At 40.9% G+C, this 19,354-nt stretch overlaps 1 protein-coding gene across 3 annotated transcripts; it reads right to left on the reverse strand.

Moving 5' to 3' along the window:
- Positions 1-18,213, reverse strand: sec24d (SEC24 homolog D, COPII coat complex component). 3 transcript variants are annotated; one of them, XM_040140412.1, is made up of 23 exons: positions 18,130-18,213; positions 16,880-17,086; positions 16,032-16,134; positions 15,556-15,692; positions 14,944-15,339; positions 14,259-14,380; positions 14,041-14,152; positions 13,531-13,658; positions 11,449-11,587; positions 11,155-11,270; positions 10,329-10,453; positions 8,222-8,413; positions 7,700-7,793; positions 6,705-6,821; positions 6,226-6,396; positions 5,548-5,644; positions 5,291-5,436; positions 5,038-5,176; positions 4,348-4,466; positions 4,007-4,186; positions 3,429-3,620; positions 2,706-2,795; positions 1,851-1,991 (listed from the first exon to the last, which is right to left on the reverse strand). In XM_040140412.1, the coding sequence occupies exons 2-23, from the start codon at positions 17,028-17,030 to the stop codon at positions 1,851-1,853; spliced, it is 3,207 nt and encodes a 1,068-aa protein (XP_039996346.1). In that variant the 5' UTR covers positions 17,031-17,086; positions 18,130-18,213. The 3 variants fall into 3 exon arrangements, with proteins under 3 accessions (XP_039996348.1, XP_039996346.1, XP_039996347.1); XM_040140413.1 differs by lacking the exon at positions 18,130-18,213 and adding an exon at positions 17,811-18,093; XM_040140414.1 differs by lacking the exon at positions 18,130-18,213 and having other exon boundaries at positions 1-1,991; positions 16,880-17,030.
- Positions 18,214-19,354: the final 1,141 nt, after the last annotated feature.

Below are 19,354 nucleotides of genomic sequence, written 5' to 3' on the forward strand. Positions count from 1 at the left end.
TTTAATTAGACAAAGGTTTGTTTAGGGTTTGGAATAAATGTACATGGCACACCGAGGCCATGGATTTCCACAAGTCTACTCCCAAAACCAACCATCCATCTTTCCAGTTCAATTCAAATCACTGCTTCCAACTTGAAATAGTAAGGTACTCAAATTACCTGAGATAAGTTTGCATACAAACCAAATAGATTGAAATCAGCCATAGACCTCGACACAGACATTTTAACATGTTTTTTCACAACCGTTATATCAACTTAAGGCAGATAGTAATATTTTGAAAACACAAGTTGCACTTTTCATGTACAAAAAGACGTAGTCTTTGCACTTGTGTAGGCCACACAAGTGCAAAGTACAAAGACATTATGTCAAAAGATCTTACAATATTTGTCAAATGAAGAACATGAATTACACAGAAGCATTTACCTTTATAAAAGCAAAAAAGGCAATACAGTATGATGCAAGTCATGACTGAAATGTTACATGGTATCATGAAAGACAATTTTTTTTTAGATTATAGATCTTAGTGTAACAAGATTTTACTGAATTTGGGTGGTTGAACAGTGAGCCAAAGTCCGATTTGTTGGTCCTGACAGAGCTCTTCCGGTTGCTCTGAAAGTCGACTGGCACTGTTTTCCATACAAATATGACACTGCTGGAGGTTGTTTGCTAGTCTTTCTCAAAATGAGTCGCTCCAACAGGGTTAAATCATAATGTTTAACGTGACAGTTTGAGGGAAAAGCTTTGTATTTGTTCCCTGTAACCTCTTCCCTTTAATGCCTCTCTGCATCATTAGCGGTCCATTCCTCCTCCTCATTACATATTTAAATAAGCATCCCTTAAACTACCGTTTTTAGAACCAACTCTGACTGGTCTACTGTGGACAAGTGTAGAGCAACAGCTGTGTTCATTTCATTGTATTCTCAGGACACCAAAACAGAACATTTTCCACGTCACTGCACATTGTGAAGATAAAATCTCAGCCATAAATGGTCAAAGAATCTGATTTTTTGTGGTACCATGTGTGAATCAAATGCTATGAATTACTCATAGTTTAATGACAGGAAGAATTTTCAGTTCTGGCAAATCAGTGGCTTTTATTTTGGCATTGTTTCTGCAAAATTATGAATTACCCAGTACTGTAGATGCACCGCTTAAATGTTTATTTTAATAAATTTTCTACTAAGACAGGAAAAGTGGGATTAAAATGTAAAAACCTCTGTTGTTTGGATATTGTAAAATTTCTTTTGAGTATTTATTGTTTAAAAAAGAAAATAAGATTGTAAAATTAGTTACTGAGACTCCCTTACATATTTATACTTCATGGGAGTAACAAACACTGGCAAGCTTTTATTGGGTTTCAAAGTAAACACCTACAGTATGGCCCACAAATAACCCCTTGTCTTATCCAGACCCTGTAAATCTACAAAGTGAAAAGAAAAAAAAAAATGCTTTAATCAACTGAATACGCAGCAGAGATATATACGCTGTATTGCTTATACCAGTGGGCTTTCTGCCAAAATGCATTCCAGTCTCCACCGTCCATCACACAAAGTATCTTTGTTGTTCAGTTCAAGCTCCTCAAGTGACAAGTGGTTATTTGAAGATCATACTGTGTGGAAACTAAAGGATGACAAAGGCATGTAGGAAAGGCAGCTGTAGACTCTCTCAAAAGGATCTCCCTGGTTCCTTGTTCCCTCTTCTGTCTTTATGAAACAGTTTTCTATGGACCGTCCTTAAGATTCAAATAGAACCTACTGCGACTGACCCTGTGAGATTTGTGCATGGTCCATTAAATGCCGTGGTTCTCCCAGGCCAGTCTGGATGGGAACACCGAGGACAAGCATTTGGGGTTAGGTGAGCAGCTGCCTGATCTCTTGGTGAACGTAGCAAAGGAAGTCCATGTAGGAGGCACCACCGTGCAGACCTTTATCCTCCACTAGGAACTGACGGAACAACATCTCTGGTTTGTCCTTCTGCCTCACGATTACGAGCTGAGTGGAACAGAAAAAAGAAAGTTCCAGTTCAAATGCAGTTACTAGCGGCGTCCCACCCGCACATTGCCCTCTTGTACATCAAAATATTTGATGCTTTGTTGATAGGTGACAAATGACATGCTTCAAATTTTTAATTTAAAAATACTTAAAATCCATAGTAGTGGGAAAAAAAATTAAATATTTGTACATGTGTCTTTATTTTAATTGAAAGATTTGAATTGAATCAATGTATTTTATATATTAACTATTTGTCCTGTTCATTTGACCCCTTCCAACCATTAAATATTAACAGCTGCAACGCCTGGGGCCACCCAACAGCGAGGACCTGTACCGGCAGAGTTCAAAAACTTCCATAATCAAACATTTGGTAGCTTATCCGTCCATTTTCAGTAGCACAAACTGTATCCTTAAATTGCGCTTTGGTTTGCTGCCTTACGTGGAACATGACAATAAAAAGGTTCATGCAGCAGCTGTGGGGCTGCTTTGTGTATTTACATGCCACCTCCACTAGGTGGAGGCAGAGGTCACTAGACGCTGCACAGCAGTTCGCTCTCATTCGTACCTCAACCAAAGTGTTTTGTCTGGCATTGAGTGATCAAATCTTTTCCTTGACTAAAAACTGTATGGGGAGAAAGAGTTTGTTGACAGGCTTTTGGTTGACCATGACAGGTCTGGGGTTTGTTCCGTTGCAACTGGCTTTACATATCTTACCTTCATGGAGTTCGGCCTCTTTTCGAGCAGGCCATCGATGATGGATCGGACCTTCTTTGACAATGGGTTGTCTAGCTCCGGCAGCGCACACTGAAAAAACGCGATTAGAAGGTTGGTTAAGTCTAAAAATAATGGTCAGTGGCACTGGTTCAACACCCTGACAAGGCACAATATATAAATTTGAGGGTGGAAAGTAAGTCACCTTGATTTATAAAGCAGCGATATCTCGAAGGAAATACTTTCCCTTTTAATACTGGTACTGATTGTCTACCTCCTCCCCACATGTACCAGAACCACATGCTGAAGTGATGTTTGAGTTTTGTTTTGAAATAAATGTCTTTCTTTGAACTTGGTATGAGGTTTACATGTGTTCAAATATTGTTGACTCAATCAGTGTGGCAGACTTTACAGGTTACACATGTGGAGCTGATCTACGTTTTGGATGTACCAGATGATTTATATTGGATCAAATTGTGGTCTGATTATGAGATTCTATTATGAATTCAATCTCTGCTGAGATATGAAGTGTCTATTTCTCAAAACCGGACTTGTAATTCCAAGGCATATTGCCCAACTAAACATCCAGACATTCTCTCACCATGCTGTAATGACTCCAGGCACTGCAGAGGTAAGAAAATGACTAATCTAATATCTCTAAATACACATACTTTCATTTGATTTATAAATATGTTGAGATCTATGTGGTATTAAATGGATTCTGACCATGTGTCCTTGCAGGTGTGCGAGGGAGGGCAGGTTGAAGATGCTCTGGATGAGGTCGGGTGGACTTGCTTGGCCCAGCCACAGAAAAATGGAGTGGCCGTTCTCCAGCAGGAACATGCCTGATTCTGCAAGACGCTCCTCTGAACAGCGCACCGGAGCAGGCAGGGCCTCACTGCTAACGTCCAGGTTGTGCTAAAAAAAACAAACAAAACAAACAAAAACAGATTTATTAGATTACAACAGCGTCTGACATTTCCCTCTGGAATGATACTGTTCACGAAGCACTTCCAACAATGTAAATCCACATATTCCTCTCTATACATCAAACGTATAAAATATTAATCAGGATTCATCCTGATTCTGACTTAAAAATGTCTCAGATTCAAAATCCGTCTGTAACACGTCCGCCGCACTTGATGTACAAACTTCACTGCTGCGGATTTAAAGAGAATATTCAGTAGGAGACAAATGTGTGTGAGTGGACTTGTCTCAACAGTATAACTGAGACTGCTAAGTATGAAAAGAAAGTGAGTGTCTCCAAAAGTTTACAGTACACTATGTGTGACAGTGACCCTTACCAGTGGGATGAGGCGTGGGTAGAGCAGCAGCTGTGTGTCTTCCACCCCCATGGCCATGACCGACAGCCTTTGATGGGCTCTGTCATCAGTGGAGAGCTCTGTGCTGCCCACCAAGGGAGCACTTTTCATCAGGCTGTTCATGTAGACTGGGAACACCTTCATGGCATCCGGCAGGATCAGCTACAGATGGACACATGCATGGAAAATGTTACTGTTTACTTTCTGACAGATACGTAATGCAACAGACACGTCAATCCTCCATCCCAAACTTATTGTGTCAATATCCGAAAACCAGAGCCTGACTTCGACAAACTGCATTGCAGGTGCTGTCCTGCACTGACCTGGCTCGCAGCGGAGGGGCTGGCGCAGTTCTTCCTGTAGCAGGCCAACATGTGGGCTGTCTGGCTGACCAGGATCTCCCTCACATTCTTTAGAGGCTGGTTCAATATCGCACGGTAAGCTGAGTGGGCATGAGAAAAGATTAGTTAAAAGACAAGAGAGGGGGCGGAGAGGAACAGAGGGGCCAAAATGGCAGTTAGGGATAAGGGGGGGAGAAAAACACTGTTTTTAAAACAGCGCACTAGGGAGCCAAAGAATAGCAGGACCAGTGAAATAAGGCAACTGAAGGTCAGTAATACAACTGTTCTTAAGGTTTGCTCTGTGCAGATTAGAGAAAAGCTCAGTGTCATATGTACTTTATGTGAAACATGTGGTCCTTATTTCCACAACTCATTCTAAGTCAGTGAGCATTAGTAGATTGCCAAGTGATGCATGGGGTAAATTCAGCAAAGGTCAGGGTGATACTGCAGTATATCAGCAGGCTACGTCTGCACTACATTACACCCGCCCACTAAGAGAGCTGTCTGTATAGGATGAGAGCTTCCTTAAATAATGGCCTGTATAGACCATGAGAGGAAAACTGCGTCATTTCTGCCTCTGGTTATAGTGGAACAATCTGTGCTTGAGGCCGTAAGTGTGGGAGAGACTATCTTTCTGAGTTTTAGTCCAGTTAAATGTAAAAGGGCAGTCACCTGATTTGGCAAAGAAGTTGATGAGTGAGTCGGTCTCACAGTTCATGTACAGCTCTGACAGCTGCGCGCTGCATTTCAGACTGATGTTGTGGATACGCAGGCGTCGCTGGCCGTTGATGGTGGTGTACAGCAAGGCACACTGGGAAAGGAGGGGCAAACGTGAGTTAGAACCGGACCTTGGGGATTTAACCCCTGACAAATTACATTTTTTAAAAATAATTATTTATATTTTGCATTTTTAAAAGACACGTGCCTGCATGAGTGCCCCGGTCTCCTCACTGAGCGTGTCGTCATGCTTGAACTCGACGGTCACAGCCTTGTCACAATCCACAGCTGCCATCTCTATATCTGTGGTGTTGTTCATATGGACGGCACCAAAGAAGTCTGTGGCTCTGAAGCCTGAAGACAGACAGACAAAAAGATGTAGCGTGCTGCGAGGTGACTACTTATGGTACAAGGGTAATCTTGAGTAATGACACACCAAATGGAAAATCTTGTACTATTCCTTACCTGTACTGGTACGAACACGCATGATGGCATCAAATCCGATGCTCTTCTGCACATCTTTCCTTAGGTCTCTCAGGAAATGCTCCCCATCTGTCTCCACCTGACAAGAGGTACGTTTGAGTGAGCAGCAAATATTGTATGTGTATAAGCTCTAACCAGCAGATGGCAGTATTGTCACTATTTGCTCTCATAAATGTACCTTAACATAAGTAATTAAGTCTAATACCAAGAGAGATCTTTTACTGAAATCCCAGTTTGGGCAAAAGTATGAAAAATAAATTAGCTTTAAATGAGATGATTTAGTTTTTATGGAGTGTTAGAATGCTGTAGCTCTTACTGACAGATTGTGTTTGATGTTTAGTGCCTACTTTGTAGTGTTATTCATAAAGTATTTCAGTGTAGGTTTAGGCGATGTGTGTTAAACTGAATTGTAGCGCCTTGGTATGTGGTGTCTTTGTACAGTTTGACTTGTTGCACCATTCCTTTGGGACAGTTTTATATTAGACTGTGGGTACTGTGCCAAAGTTATTATGTGAACACGGCTAGCTTTTATTAAGCTGCAAATGCCTCTGCCTATGTATTAAATTATGGCCTCTTAGTGTGAGTATAAGAAATAAAAACTGACATACAGTGTGTATTCTTCGCCTACACTAAAACAGGTAAACCTGCTGAACTGTATACCTGGAAGTTGTTGTACTTGTAGACAGAGCCCCCAGTGTGCGTGGGCACATCAGCCATGGTTGCCAAGTCCACGTACTGGCTGGGAAAGAGGAAGAGTTCCACACAGCAGCCCTGTGCCACACAGTCCTTCGACAGTTGCTCATACACTCCTTTCTGAGGCTGGAACAGGGTCTGCGGAAAAACAGACAATTCAACTCACATGTCAAACAAAGGTTAAAGATAGCATCCACCACAACCTGCAGATCAGTATACGAGTTAAGTTTCAACTGAAGAATTTCAAAATAAACTTCAAAATTTATTTCAATAAATACTGATTTGATATAAACCCACTTCATGGAAAAAAAAATGCTTTTTTTATGTGATTTAAAAAAAACCTCCTATGCTTACTGCAAGTAGATTGAGTCCAGGTCTACTCCCTGTGTTTACTCAATCTACACCTGCCAGCACTCAAGCCCACTCAACACTAAAAAGCTACTCACTTTCTCCTTCTCCGTGTTGACCAGCTTTTTGTCATCCCTGTTTTTCAGTTTGCCAGGAGCCTCAGCAGTGGGCATGGAGGAGTGGAAGATAAAGAGCTTTCCGCTACATTCTGCTGCCTGGTGGGGACAGAATGATGAGAGAGAGAAATGATAAAAGATGTCAAAAAGAAGGTCAGGCTAAGGTGTGTAGCGTGTTCCCTCCTGACTTGTTGTTTGTGGCATTACAGTGGAATCGTTAGGTCAGGAGGTGCAACATTCAGATCCTGCAAAGGATCAAATTATTCAAATAATAATAACAACTCTTACAGAGCACTCCTCTGTGTTGCCAAATAAAATGATAAAGAAAAGATAAATATGTAAGCAATACTCATAATAAAAATAAGATTCACTGACTATTTGCTGTTGTGTAATATTACAACTGTTTCCAATTAAAAGCTGTATGTGGACTTTCCTTTACAGCACGCCAAAACACTGACCTCACATCACTGGGAAGGTTTATTGGACTTTAAAGTAAACACAAACATATCAGGAAAAAGAAACGTGTTGCTTCACCGAGTTGATAAGTTGAATGAGTTCAGACGTCAATAGCAAAGTTGGCGCGAGCAATACATCTGAATTATTCTGACAAACGGAAACAATCTTGTGTGGGTGGCAATTTGTCTTTTGTTTAGATTTAAATTAGTTGACCCTTTTAGAAAAACACACCATCGTGTCTTTTGGCCTCTCTACATTTCACTGGAATCCATGATTAGAGTGATTAAAAATGATAAAAAATTAAGAGACCAGGGTGCTAGATTTCAGAAACACTGTTGCTAATCAAATGTGGCTTGTCAAATATGAAGCTTCCCACTGAGCTAATGGTATTTCATCTTTAACTTTATAGATAGAGACATTACTCTACAACTAAACCTACAGCAGCCACACATGGTTCAGGAAGTTTGCTGCAGGCCCCTAATCTTTCACTTCACGTTGACAGATGTCACCCTGTGGCTAACCTTAAATGCCTCCACACCGGCCTGGATGACAGGGGCAAAGACCGTTTCACTTTCGTTGGTGTCTGCAAACATGTCAGGGATCTGGTCCAGGAGGCTGCAGAGAAAGGGACAGGATTATGACTTGCTCTGGGTGTCTCACAACCAGTATAGCTGCTGGATCACTGTATTTAGCTGTACCAAAGATAGGGGAGTTCGTCCTCGCTGCCTTTTTGAATGCCTTCACATGATACTGTCTGGTTGAAATGTACAGTATTCAAGTAAAAACCTCAATAGTGATTCAGTATTTTGTCTTTCTCATGCGTTATTTTTTACTTCAAAAAGATTCTTTTTTTAAATATTAGACTGAAGTCATGTTAAGATCTATGCCAAGTTAAACAGTATCCCGTCAAGTGATATTAAATTAAATTGGAATAAACTCCAGAGAACTCTTGAGGACAACATGTCTAATTCTCCCTTTCCCTACACGATGGGGCATCCAAGATAAACAGTTTTTCCACAAACTAATGATGAGCTGCATCTTACTTGTAGATGACAGCCCTTGAGTCCTGGTAGTTGACGAGGAAGCCATCGAGCAGCGGGACAAACATCTCAGCCGTGTCTGAAACCACCATCATCTGGGGCTGGGCCAAAGCGCTCTTCACGTTGTAGAAGTGGAGGACCTTGTTGTAGGTGACAAAGCCCACCTTAATCGCTGAGCTCTCCATACCTTCCTCTCTGGTAAGGGAGAGACAACAAGCATCTGTGAACTCAAGGTTGTTTCTAGTAAGTCCGGTGAAATGTTGTTTACAATGGCTGCATTTCTGCAGTGTATAAAATCAATTTTTTCCAAGATGCCAAAGCTGTGGTTGTGCCTGCTGTCATGTTTACAAGAATCCACTGTCATCCTGCATCCGTTGCTGAGATCCTACTGCATATCTGTTATCTTCTACTACCACAATAATGTCCCTGTTCTAAGAAACAGTAAGTATAGAAGCTGTTATTTAAGTAATATAAAAATCCTGGCACTTTTCTAATGCAAAAAAAAACAAGACAAGATTTTGGTTTATCTTTAAAGGGCATGACTTTCAAGCCCCATTTCACATATTAAAAGGTCAATTTCCCATCCATGTCAAATAGTCAAGTATAAACATCCCTCCAAGATTGAAACAGCATCCAAAATGGACTTGTTTATTAATGTTGGAGTGTGTGTGTGAGTGTGTGTGTGTTTAAGTTTTAAGTGAGGATTCAAAGAAAAAGGGAGGAAATAACTGCTACATGTTTACAAAATCAAAGTCATTTCTGATTGTCAAAGAAAGCAATTATACCCATTTACCTCTGAGTCATGCCTGCTATTTTCATTTTTTTCTCTTTCTCTGTTTCTCTCACCATAACAACTTGCTATAGCTTATCCATACTATGGCTCTGGATTTACACCGATACAAAAAAAAACATCTTTTGGCTTTAGTAGTTAGGTGCTACTTAAAGAAATAAAGACACAAAAACTCTCTGACATTTACCAGAGCACTCTGGATTCCAGTGTCGAACCGGTAGCTACGCTGAACCAAAACCATACATCAAAAGGCTTCACCATCATAGAAATTTAAAAGCATTCTTTACTGACACTGCCAACTGCAGTTTGTAGGTCTCTCTTCTTAAATCATGCAGACACACTAAAGAACATGTAACGTGGCAGAAAATATGCCACTGGTTAACGGAGATCCCACGGCTCCTAAATGAACATTAGTGTGCTGCTGTGCTGCTGAAATAACAGATTCAGATTGGATTTTCTTTTGTTCTTTCTCATACCAGAAAGTGATTAAAAAAAAAAAAAAAAAAAACAGTTCAAAGCAAGACTTGTTCTACATCTGCATTTACTCCATCCAGACTCCAGCTTTATTTTGAGTGAATTTGGCAAATACTGCAGATTTACATGAACCATATATAAATGCAGGGTGTCCAATGACTTTCATTTAGTGCCTGTTGAAACAAAAGCAAAGATTCAAACACAGCTGTAGGCTTATCTTGAGTACACTTCTCCTGGGTTTTTAAAGGATGATGTAATGGCAGCAGACAAATATGGATATATAGTTGCTGGCGCTAATGAAGCAGAGAGACGAAAGATTCCAATTTACTTTAGGTGTAACCAGGTGAAGTGAATCATCTTCTCCTTCATAATAAATCAAAAAACAAATGGTAACAATGGTTACCACAAACACCGGGGTCAGTACAAAGGTTTTTTGTTTTGGATGCCTGCACTATAATATTTTCCGTTTTTGGCAGCCCTCGGCGCCCCCCTTAACCGATACCCACCATCTGCAAAACGTCATGCGAGAATATTCAGCTGATGAGAACAAATAGTTGGCTTGATGTTTAGGACTTGAGGGAAGTCCTTTTTTGGCAAGACATATGCTGAATGTGAACAATATTGACAGCATTTAGTTTTGCTTTTTCAACAGATTCTGGTACAGTTTACTGAGGGTGTAGTCCATGTGGAAAAGTGGTGATGGTGGAAGTTCTGCAATCCACCCTGAATTTCTATTTGTGGACTCAACAAGTATATAGCACTTATTGTAGCAGATAATACATATTATATTCCTCGCTGTACTGTGTCAGTGTGTTTGTGCGTGGTTTTCTGACTTATCGTGTGTACCTGGGCAGTTTCTCTAGCAGAGTCTTCAGCTCATCACATATCAGTTTGACCAGTCCACTTTTAATGTTGTTATAAGACACATCAATCATAAAGATGTAAGCAGGAGGATTCGGAGGCTTGTTGTTCTGTGGGAGAAGAAAGTAGCAGGTGTAATGAATTAGTTGCTATTTTAAATATATTTCCAGGCTATCACAGCTTGACAGGCATGCAGCATAAAGTACTTTATCTCAAAATGAAATGAGAAAAAATGTTTCTTGTGTTATTTTAAGCTCTTAAATAAACTAGTCATGAGCAAAAAAAAATTCCCCTTTTCAGTCCAGTTTTCTGTAATTTAGGGTCATACTCATAGCATATCGACAGAGAGCCCAAAACCTGGGATCTGCCGTTAATTCTTGCATCTTAAGTTTCTGTTTAGTTTTTCCGATATCAGAGATGTTTCCATTTGGGCTTGCTTATAATTTGGGGTAATCTGTGATATGAATTCCCGAATGGAGGACAATGGCAATGGAGTTATGCGAGGACAGCTGTCAGTAAGACATTGTTATGTTTCCACAGTTACAACCCATGACAAGACACTCACCTAGCAGCTATTTGTTTAATCACTGGCCCGCAGATGGTGTTTATAAGTGTTAATAAACAGAGCAAAAGTAGGCCACTGCGGTGACTCAGCTTTGCCAACGTACTCTGACCCTCTGTTGTTGTTCTCAACAGCCAAAGTAACAAATCTTTTATAACACTTGTGTCTTGTCTTTACTGATCAGCATAATGCACTCTGCATAATGTGTATCGAATAGCAGTCAGTATATCTTGAGTAGTCCACCTGTACCTTGCAGTAGTCCAGGGTGGCTACAAACTCATAGGATCCCAAGGACAGCTCAGGCCTCTCATAGAAGTCCACCCTCCGGCCCATGTGGTCAAGATGTTGGAAGTAGAAGACAGGCACTGGAGTAAGACAGAAATAAAACTGAATGTAGAACTGTGCAAATTATATTCAGAGTTGTTTACTTATTGTTTGAATTAAATTATGTAACTTTCCTTTTTCGTTTCAAAAGTTGATGTTTCTTTTTCTGGCTGCTTAAAATATTTAAGATGACACAGCATTTTTTGCAAAGTACTGTACCTTCATTGACACAGTTGCAGAAACCACACTGGTAGCGACGACCGCCATCGATAAACTGCATGTAGGGGCACATGTAGGCCTTGCATCGATTGCAGCGGATGGGGCCTGTCTCCCCATGGTTCACAACATATAGAGGAGTCTACACAGAGACAGACACATTGCAGACACATTGCAGTCAAGTTTTTAACAACTGTTCCAAAATGTATTCAGGCCCCTGTATTAAAAAAAAAAAAAAAAAAATTACTGTTCCTGAAAAGGAAATTGATGACAAAACTAAATTTTTCAGTGTGTACAGAAAAGCACATCTACTATAAAATGTATGGCTCATGGGTTATTTCCTTTTTTGTAGAAGTTTCTACATTCATTGTTTGCCATGTTTCCAGCAATGCGTCATTTACCATACTTGGACCACACTCTCGCATATACTTTAGACCTACGCAAATTCTGCTCTGTCTGAAGCATCAGTGATTCCGTGGCACCCCAACAATATACAGTGCACTTTCGTATACAGAACACTTGTCTCTCTTGGAATAAGAATGCTTGGCATGAAGCTCTTTAATATATACCACAGGACTGTTACTGAGTACCTTACGCCGGCCTAACACTATGAAGCTCCCTGCATGCTTTGACACAATATAAATTGAGAAAACATTTGCTTCAAATGAGCTCAACTGCCTTAAAACACATGCAGACAAGGAAGCAAGTAGGTTTATTATTAGACTGAGGACTTCAAGATGGAGAGTTTAGTATCTCAGGGCTGTTTACCCAGTGCAGCGGACAAAATCTGTCGGATGATAAAACAATGAATTCAACGTCCAAGCACAACAGCATGCTCCTTTGAGTTATGTTTAAACTCAGAGCACTGATTCAGTTTTACTATTTTGGTATGTGTCTGGTGGAAAAATGCTCCATGTCGCTCTCCATGGAATCAAATCCGAGAGTACAATACACTAGCATTTGATTGCTTTGTATAAAACCACCTTTCTTCCTCAGTGGTCCCTGCAGATCTGACATAAACTAATTAGCCTAGGGCCAGATGAGAGAAAGCTAACATTGCCTAAAAAGGCCAATCAGTGCCTGGGACAAGGCAAGTGTAGAGGGAAAATATCTAAGGCAGGATTCTTGGACCACACATGAGCCAAAAGGAGGTCATTCACAGGACAAATTAACTGTTGTAGTACTAGGAGACATCTATCAAAGAAGAACTAAACTTGGTGTTTGCCTATTCTATGGGACTGTAGTGTACTAAATTGACTTGTACTTTTTATTAGTCTTTTTAAAATAGAAAGCAAATGCAAAAATCCCTATCATCAGGTAAATACCACAGTAGGAAATCTTAGACAAAACTATGTATCTCAATTAAGGCCTGAGGTTCCAAAGAACTGCTAAAACAGCTACACCATACAATGCAGCAATTCTCCATAATGCAAGACTCTATTGGGAGAATACAACACATTTGTCCAAAGAAAATGCCATAATTTTGTGTTCAAGCTACATAAAAACACCACATCACAAGTGTTCTAGTAAGTTTCATAGGTAATTATTGAGATGACAGTGTACAAAATTTCCGAAACACAGTGTACTCTGGGGATAGAAATGCTGCGTGGTTTTGCATTCAGTGTTAACCATATATAGAAATTAGGCGCACCCAAGACAATTGTTTTTATTGTATGTTTTTTTTTTTTCCTTTCAAAAGTCTGCATGGAAATTATAAAAGTGCAAACTGACTGACAAGATGTCGGATGAATTAATGTGTAAACATACATTGTAGGAAAGAACCATCAAAACTCTGGCCACAAGCCTTAATACTGTTCACCCAAGTGATGGATGCTTCCAACACAAGGCTGACTACCACAAATCAATTCTCCATCTGTGGCAGAGACAGTGGCATATATTAGCATGTATTAATCCCTGCAAGAGTTGGACTTACAGCACACCATGAGGATGTGTTTTTTTTTTCACAGCAAAGATTTCCTGTTTTGTTTTTTTTTTGGCTGATTTTATCAGGTGATTATGTATTGTTGATATATGAATTTAGATGGGGAAACTTGTTTAGAATTATATGCAAAAACCCGGACTTACCTCATTCGTTTGCAAATTGGCAAAGGGTTTAATAATAGAAGCCAGGGGCACATGGCACTGTTTGGCCAGATCGGCAGTGCAGGGCAAGGAGTAGGTGGTGCAGCGTATGAACCTGGGACTGGCATTGCCTGGGATTAGCAAAAAGAAGGGTCAGTGACCTTGATATTATGACACGTCACTTTTCTATTGCCACGGTCTGAGAAAGAAGTGTGGACAGTAGTTCTGCATGTTTAGTTTATGATAATAATAAATAGTCAATGTTAATTATCCTCAAGGAAATATCTACCTTTTGAGCAAAAGCCTGTAACTTATAACGTATATAAGACAAACAACATAAAAACTACTAAACCTGATATGCTCAACCTTAACAAATACACAGGCTTTGTAGACACGTAGAAATGTAAAGTTTTAATACGAATGAATGGATTTTCACCTGCGGTTGCTACAGATTAACATCTACTACAAATATTCGGAGCTCAATGAGAGGTTTAAAGTGTTACTTTGGGTTACCTTGGTCCTGTGCTGTGAAGTCAGTGGTGACAAGAGGTGGAACCTGTCCTCTGATGTTTGTGCTGAAGACCTTTCCTCCTTGTTTTACTTGGTCATTCTCAATGACTTGGGTCTAAAGCAGACAAACTTTGCATTATAGTACAATCTGACAATCCTTTAGAATTGTTAGGTAAACACCATGTTTATAAAATGCCCAAGAGGATTAGTTGCCAACTCACTATGCTTGGGATAGAGTCAGGGTCCAGTTTCTTCTGTGGTGGGCCAGCAAGTGCAGATGGTGCTCCAGGGAAGGCCCCTGGCATGCCTTGCTGGGGCCCAGCCATGTGCCCCCCAAACTGACCTGTACATTAAAACAGGACATACTGGCTATTCGAGGGTATTTATTGGCTACAGTGTAAAGTAAAGATCTGTGTTAAGAGCTTTGTTTTGTTGACTAAATGTAAGCTATAGAATAAATTCTGATCTGACAGCTCATATACTAGCAGTAAGAACATATTATTTTTTTATGATTGTCAAAAGGACAAAAATGTATTCTCCTGTCCTATTCAACAAAAAAAACAGTTCTATGAAAGAGCAACCTGAATAGATACACACTACATGTAAAGATGAAACATTTCTGGTGTAAATAGTCAAACTTTTTTACTACTGTGTTTTGGTTTAAAATGGTTAGTTAACTGCACCCATTTGATATTGTTCATTTGTGTCTGTCAAGCAGGATATTCCTCTGGCCACAGAATCCATACACTGGGCTAATGACCATGTATCAACAGCTCTACCAATAGGTAAGTAACTAACGTAATCTGGTTGTCAGAAAAGCAGTAACATCCCTTCACAGATACTTATTTTGCCTGGTATGAGCTCAATGTTTTTTGGATATTTTTTGGTTAACGGAGTCAGAGTTACCGGCTTGCTGTGGGTAGCCTGGTGGACCAGCAGCTCCAGGACCAGGCTGCTGGAAACCTCCCGGGCCTTGAGGAGGCGGCCCATTGAAAGGTCTACCCATGCCTGCCATCGGTGGGCCTGCCATCGGTGGGCCTGCCATCGGTGGGCCTGCCATCGGTGGGCCTGCCATCGGTGGGCCTGCCATCTGTGGGCCTGCCATCGGTGGGCCTGCCAATGGCATGCTTCCTGGGAGTGACTGTTGTGAAGACATCTGAGGGGTCATTTGTTGAGACACATGGGGAGACTGCGGGCCTGGAGGCATCTGCGGCTGGCCCATTGCTGGTGGAGGAGATGACTGGAAAGGCTGCTGAGCTACAGAGTTTGTTGGAAGCAGAGGGCTCTGCATGGGTCCTGGGGCTGCACAGGGAAGAAAGTGGCCACAGTACATTAATCAGAGATCTGTTTCTTCTGGATCTAGTTTTTATAATCCAGACCCTGAGGCACCAGTTATGTGGCCATTGACAGATAACGTAGAAAGCCAGCAATACTTCACCGAGCAGCAAATGCGTGTTTGTTTTTATCTATGCCAAGCCCTGCTTTATGATCAGCAGTAGGTATAAATTTGTAACTTACCATAGCTACCCAAGTTCACAGCACTCATCTGATTGGTGAGCTGCTGGGTTGCAGGCGTGCCAGGTGAGGCCATGCTGTTGTATGGGGACTGTGGAGGTTGTCCATAAGCAGCAGATGCAGCTGGTGGAGCAGGGTACCTGAGGAGTATGAGAGCAGTTAGTAATGCCTTGTGCTCAAAGCCGCTTTTAAAATTTAGCTAACATTGTAAAATATTAATAAAATGAGCAGCACTGTTGCTTCTAATCTTTGTTATTTTGAATAAATCTGTTAAGACAATTATAGCAGTGAAGAGATGAAAACCAATCAATGGCACATCGTAGTATATCATCACAGAATGTCTGTCCTGTTTTCTTTATGCAGCTTGACAAAGTGAACCATCATCCGCAATGTTTCCTTTACACATTCATAACCTATTTGTGTTGATTTCAGAGAAGATCAGCAGTTCCGAGCAGTTGCTTTTTGGTGAAAATTGTTACCTTTGCGGATGAGTGCCATTCTGCTGGACATTTGGATTATACTGACTGGACACCGGGGGTGGAGGCATACCGGCGGCAGAAGAAACTGGTGATTTCATCATACCTGCAGTGAGTAAATGGCAGCGTTTGTACAGTACATCGTGTGGTCTTCACTTTATCAGGGGTAAAACAATTCTAGATCCAAACCTCTGTTACAGTATATTCAAATGAAGTAAGGCTTCTCAAAGCATCTGAACGTGATTCTTTTGTTACTAGACTTTTTCTGCAAGAATGTAAGTGAGCTCAGGGTTCTTTAGAGGGTCAGACTTCATCAATATGGACATGTGCAGACTATGGCCTCTGTTTTAAAACTATGCTACACAGAGCTAAGTTTATAGTTTGCCTGAATAGTTGTTTGCACTGCATATAGAGCTGCCTTCAGTGTGCTCTGGCATTTAAAATAAAGCCAATAAATTCAATGTGTCTTTGCTCGTGCCACGGGTACTTAACATGCCTGCTATCACAGTGGCATGGCAGATGAATCTTTTAAAGGCCAGACTCACAAATTAACTCAATGCAACATAAAACATAATGAGCAATACAATACAAAACACCTTCAGCTGCAAACTAAGACATATAATGAGCCATATCCCGCAAAACAAGCACTCCAGGCCTGTTATTTAAAACATTCATGTTCAACCACAACAGCAGATTAAGAGAAAGAGCATTATTTGCTACAATCGATGTCATTCAAGAATGAAGGAGCTGAAATGCACAGTTTCAGGTGGCAAGATCAGACCTGTCAAATGAAAGCCTTACAACCATGTTATTTGGGAAACAATCCAAATACAAGTGTGAAAGTACTTTACCTGTTTGTGGAGCGGAGAATGCCTGAGGTGGTCCCCCGTAGTGCCCATAGAGGGGCTGTGCAGGACCACTCCCAAATCCACCTTGATAGCCCCCCATCCCTGGCTGGGCCTGGGAGTATGGGGGTGCAGCAACATAACCCTGTTGACTCATTTTGATGGACCGACTGTTACTGTCTTCTCATGCCAAGATAAATGAGTTCTGACAACCTGTGAAGTTGAAAAGATGCCATTTAAAATTTGCATGATAAAAAAAAAAACTTAAACTGTACTGTTTCTACTATATGTTGAGTAGAAACGGTTTTGCATGAGGTACTCATAAATGTGTTATTTGTTTTATTAATGTAGTATGCTTATAGGTCACACCGACAACTGACATTTGACCTCATGCAGTCATCAACACTCGTGTAACATGGACCTTTGACGTTGCTTATCGAGAGATAAGGCAGATCTTTGGTATTATCTTCAACATGAGTTGCCGTTTCTGTTTTGCTTTCAGCCGTTTATATAAAACACTTGTAGCCAACTGCAGCTTTTCTACTTGTCCAGGTTTTGGCCTACTGACTGTCAATGGACTAAGGGTTTTGTTGTCATCCAGGACACAGTACACGATGACTTAAAAAAAAAAAAAAAAAAAAAAAAAAAAACTGGGGGCCTGTAGACTTTTTAAATGTGTCAAACCTTTTATAGGAAGTTGATGAACTTCGGCAGAGCTGGGTCGACAAAAATAAGAGCTCCTTGCTGACAACTCCATGAAAGCCCCTTTATTACTACATAATGAACCAATTTGACACATTTTACCCCGACAGAAAGACATAAAGAACAATAAATAATCATGGTTAGTTGTCCAGTTCAGTAGTTAACTGTATCTGCCACTTCCGAGGATTGCCACGTCAAGGACCGTTATGAAGGCTAAAAGTCTGGGCATCCCTACCTTTCTTCCATTCGCATTCAGCAGAACGTTCACACTTTTCTCCTCTTCGTAATACACTATTTTGCCTGTGACCTGTAGCTTAATACCTTATCGAGAGGGCGCAGTAGCGTGACGAGCACAGGGTCCAGTGTTGATTAGCTCGCATATTGATAGAAAAACATCTTGCTAGCTACGCGGAAATTACTGCAAAGTTTTCCTTTGCACCAGAAGCGCTTGCATTTCGAACACACAGTAAATACTTTAAAATAAAGACTAATCTGAGACAGAGTTAAAGATGCGTATTGGCTACATGTGTAAGTACTGTCGCAGTGCTATTTACCTGGATATTGGGCAGAGTCCTCTCCTCTGTCTATTGCCCTCAGTGAAAGCAGAGTGCCACGTCAAACTCCACCGAAGCACCGGTCGCTCTGTTGGCTACGCGACGCAAAAGCTCCGGCGTGTGAACGAAGAGAAAGACACCGAGTTTCCGGTTGTGTATTTCAAAAATAAAACCCCTTAATGGCGAATACAACTTCTTACACGAGATTCAGTGGCGCAAACACAGCAACTGTTTCTAACATAGAAAATGTTTAGGTTCAGAAAATGTTTTTTGAACGTTCCGTACGCCAAAGTGTTTGTTAAAAAAGTTACATTACTCTTACATTTTGAAGAGTGGTTAGCTGGATTCCTGGTTTTGGTAGAGGTGCTTTTCGTCAGCTTGACGGGGCTTTGGGCCGCGTCTGACGCTTTACGCATGCGTGAAACGGAAGGAACCTATACACGTCAGCACCACGGTCCCGACGCGGGGGGATGTGGACTTGAGCGCTCCCTACAAATACAAGCGTTTCGGCGGCCACCTGTACACGGAGCGGGCTTCGTTGTCCGTCGTCATAGAAACACGTCCAGGCGAGACTCAAATGTAACATATGGAATGTGGCACACGGGTCGAGGACATCAGAATAAAATGATACAAAGATTTCCTTAAATGCATTGATAATGCAATGGGTCGTTGAAGTTATAGGGCCACAAAACCTATATAATGTATAATATATAATGATGCAATTGAGATATAGTCCCTAAAAATCTGGGGGTCTGACACAAGGTGAGGAGGAATGATAGGTTACACTCAATATCTTTAAATAAATCTGCTTTTCTGCATTAGTCTACATGATATGCAGTTGAACAGTTCAGTAAAGAGACGAATGAAATGTGAAAAACAAACGTTCCGGTTTATTTCATGAGATTTATTTGGTGAACAAGTCAAAGGATTTTTTAGGATTTGTACTCCAGACCTCAGTTTCCAGAGCACCGGCTACGTCCCTGATTTTGAAGTAATCTCACTGATGAAAAAACAAACAAACACCATACACACCACAAGGGACCAAATTACAAAAACCAAACCAGACGCATTATGGAGTTATAACAAACAAGGGTGAGATATGTCTACCATGCCATCCTGATGCAAGAGCGTCATTTGCCTATGCATTAATACACAATAATATCCCAATGTTGCTGAGGTCGTCTGTAATGGGAAGTTAGACAATAGCTCTCAAGATTTTTTTGTA

Source organism: Xiphias gladius, chromosome 12 (genome assembly GCF_016859285.1).
Source record: "Xiphias gladius isolate SHS-SW01 ecotype Sanya breed wild chromosome 12, ASM1685928v1, whole genome shotgun sequence".
NCBI classification, from domain to species: Eukaryota; Metazoa; Chordata; class Actinopteri; order Istiophoriformes; family Xiphiidae; genus Xiphias; species Xiphias gladius.

Excerpts from the sequence above, each read along its gene's own strand:
- sec24d (XM_040140414.1), bottom strand. The coding sequence starts at position 17,030 with ATGAGTCAACAGGGTTATGTTGCTGCACCCCCATACTCCCAGGCCCAG. Across the intron at positions 13,659-14,040 it reads CTTCACAGCACAGGACCAAG|GCAATGCCAGTCCCAGGTTC; the intron begins GTAACCCAAAGT and ends TGCTAATCCCAG. Across the intron at positions 11,271-11,448 it reads CTGCAACTGTGTCAATGAAG|TGCCTGTCTTCTACTTCCAA; the intron begins GTACAGTACTTT and ends GTCTTACTCCAG.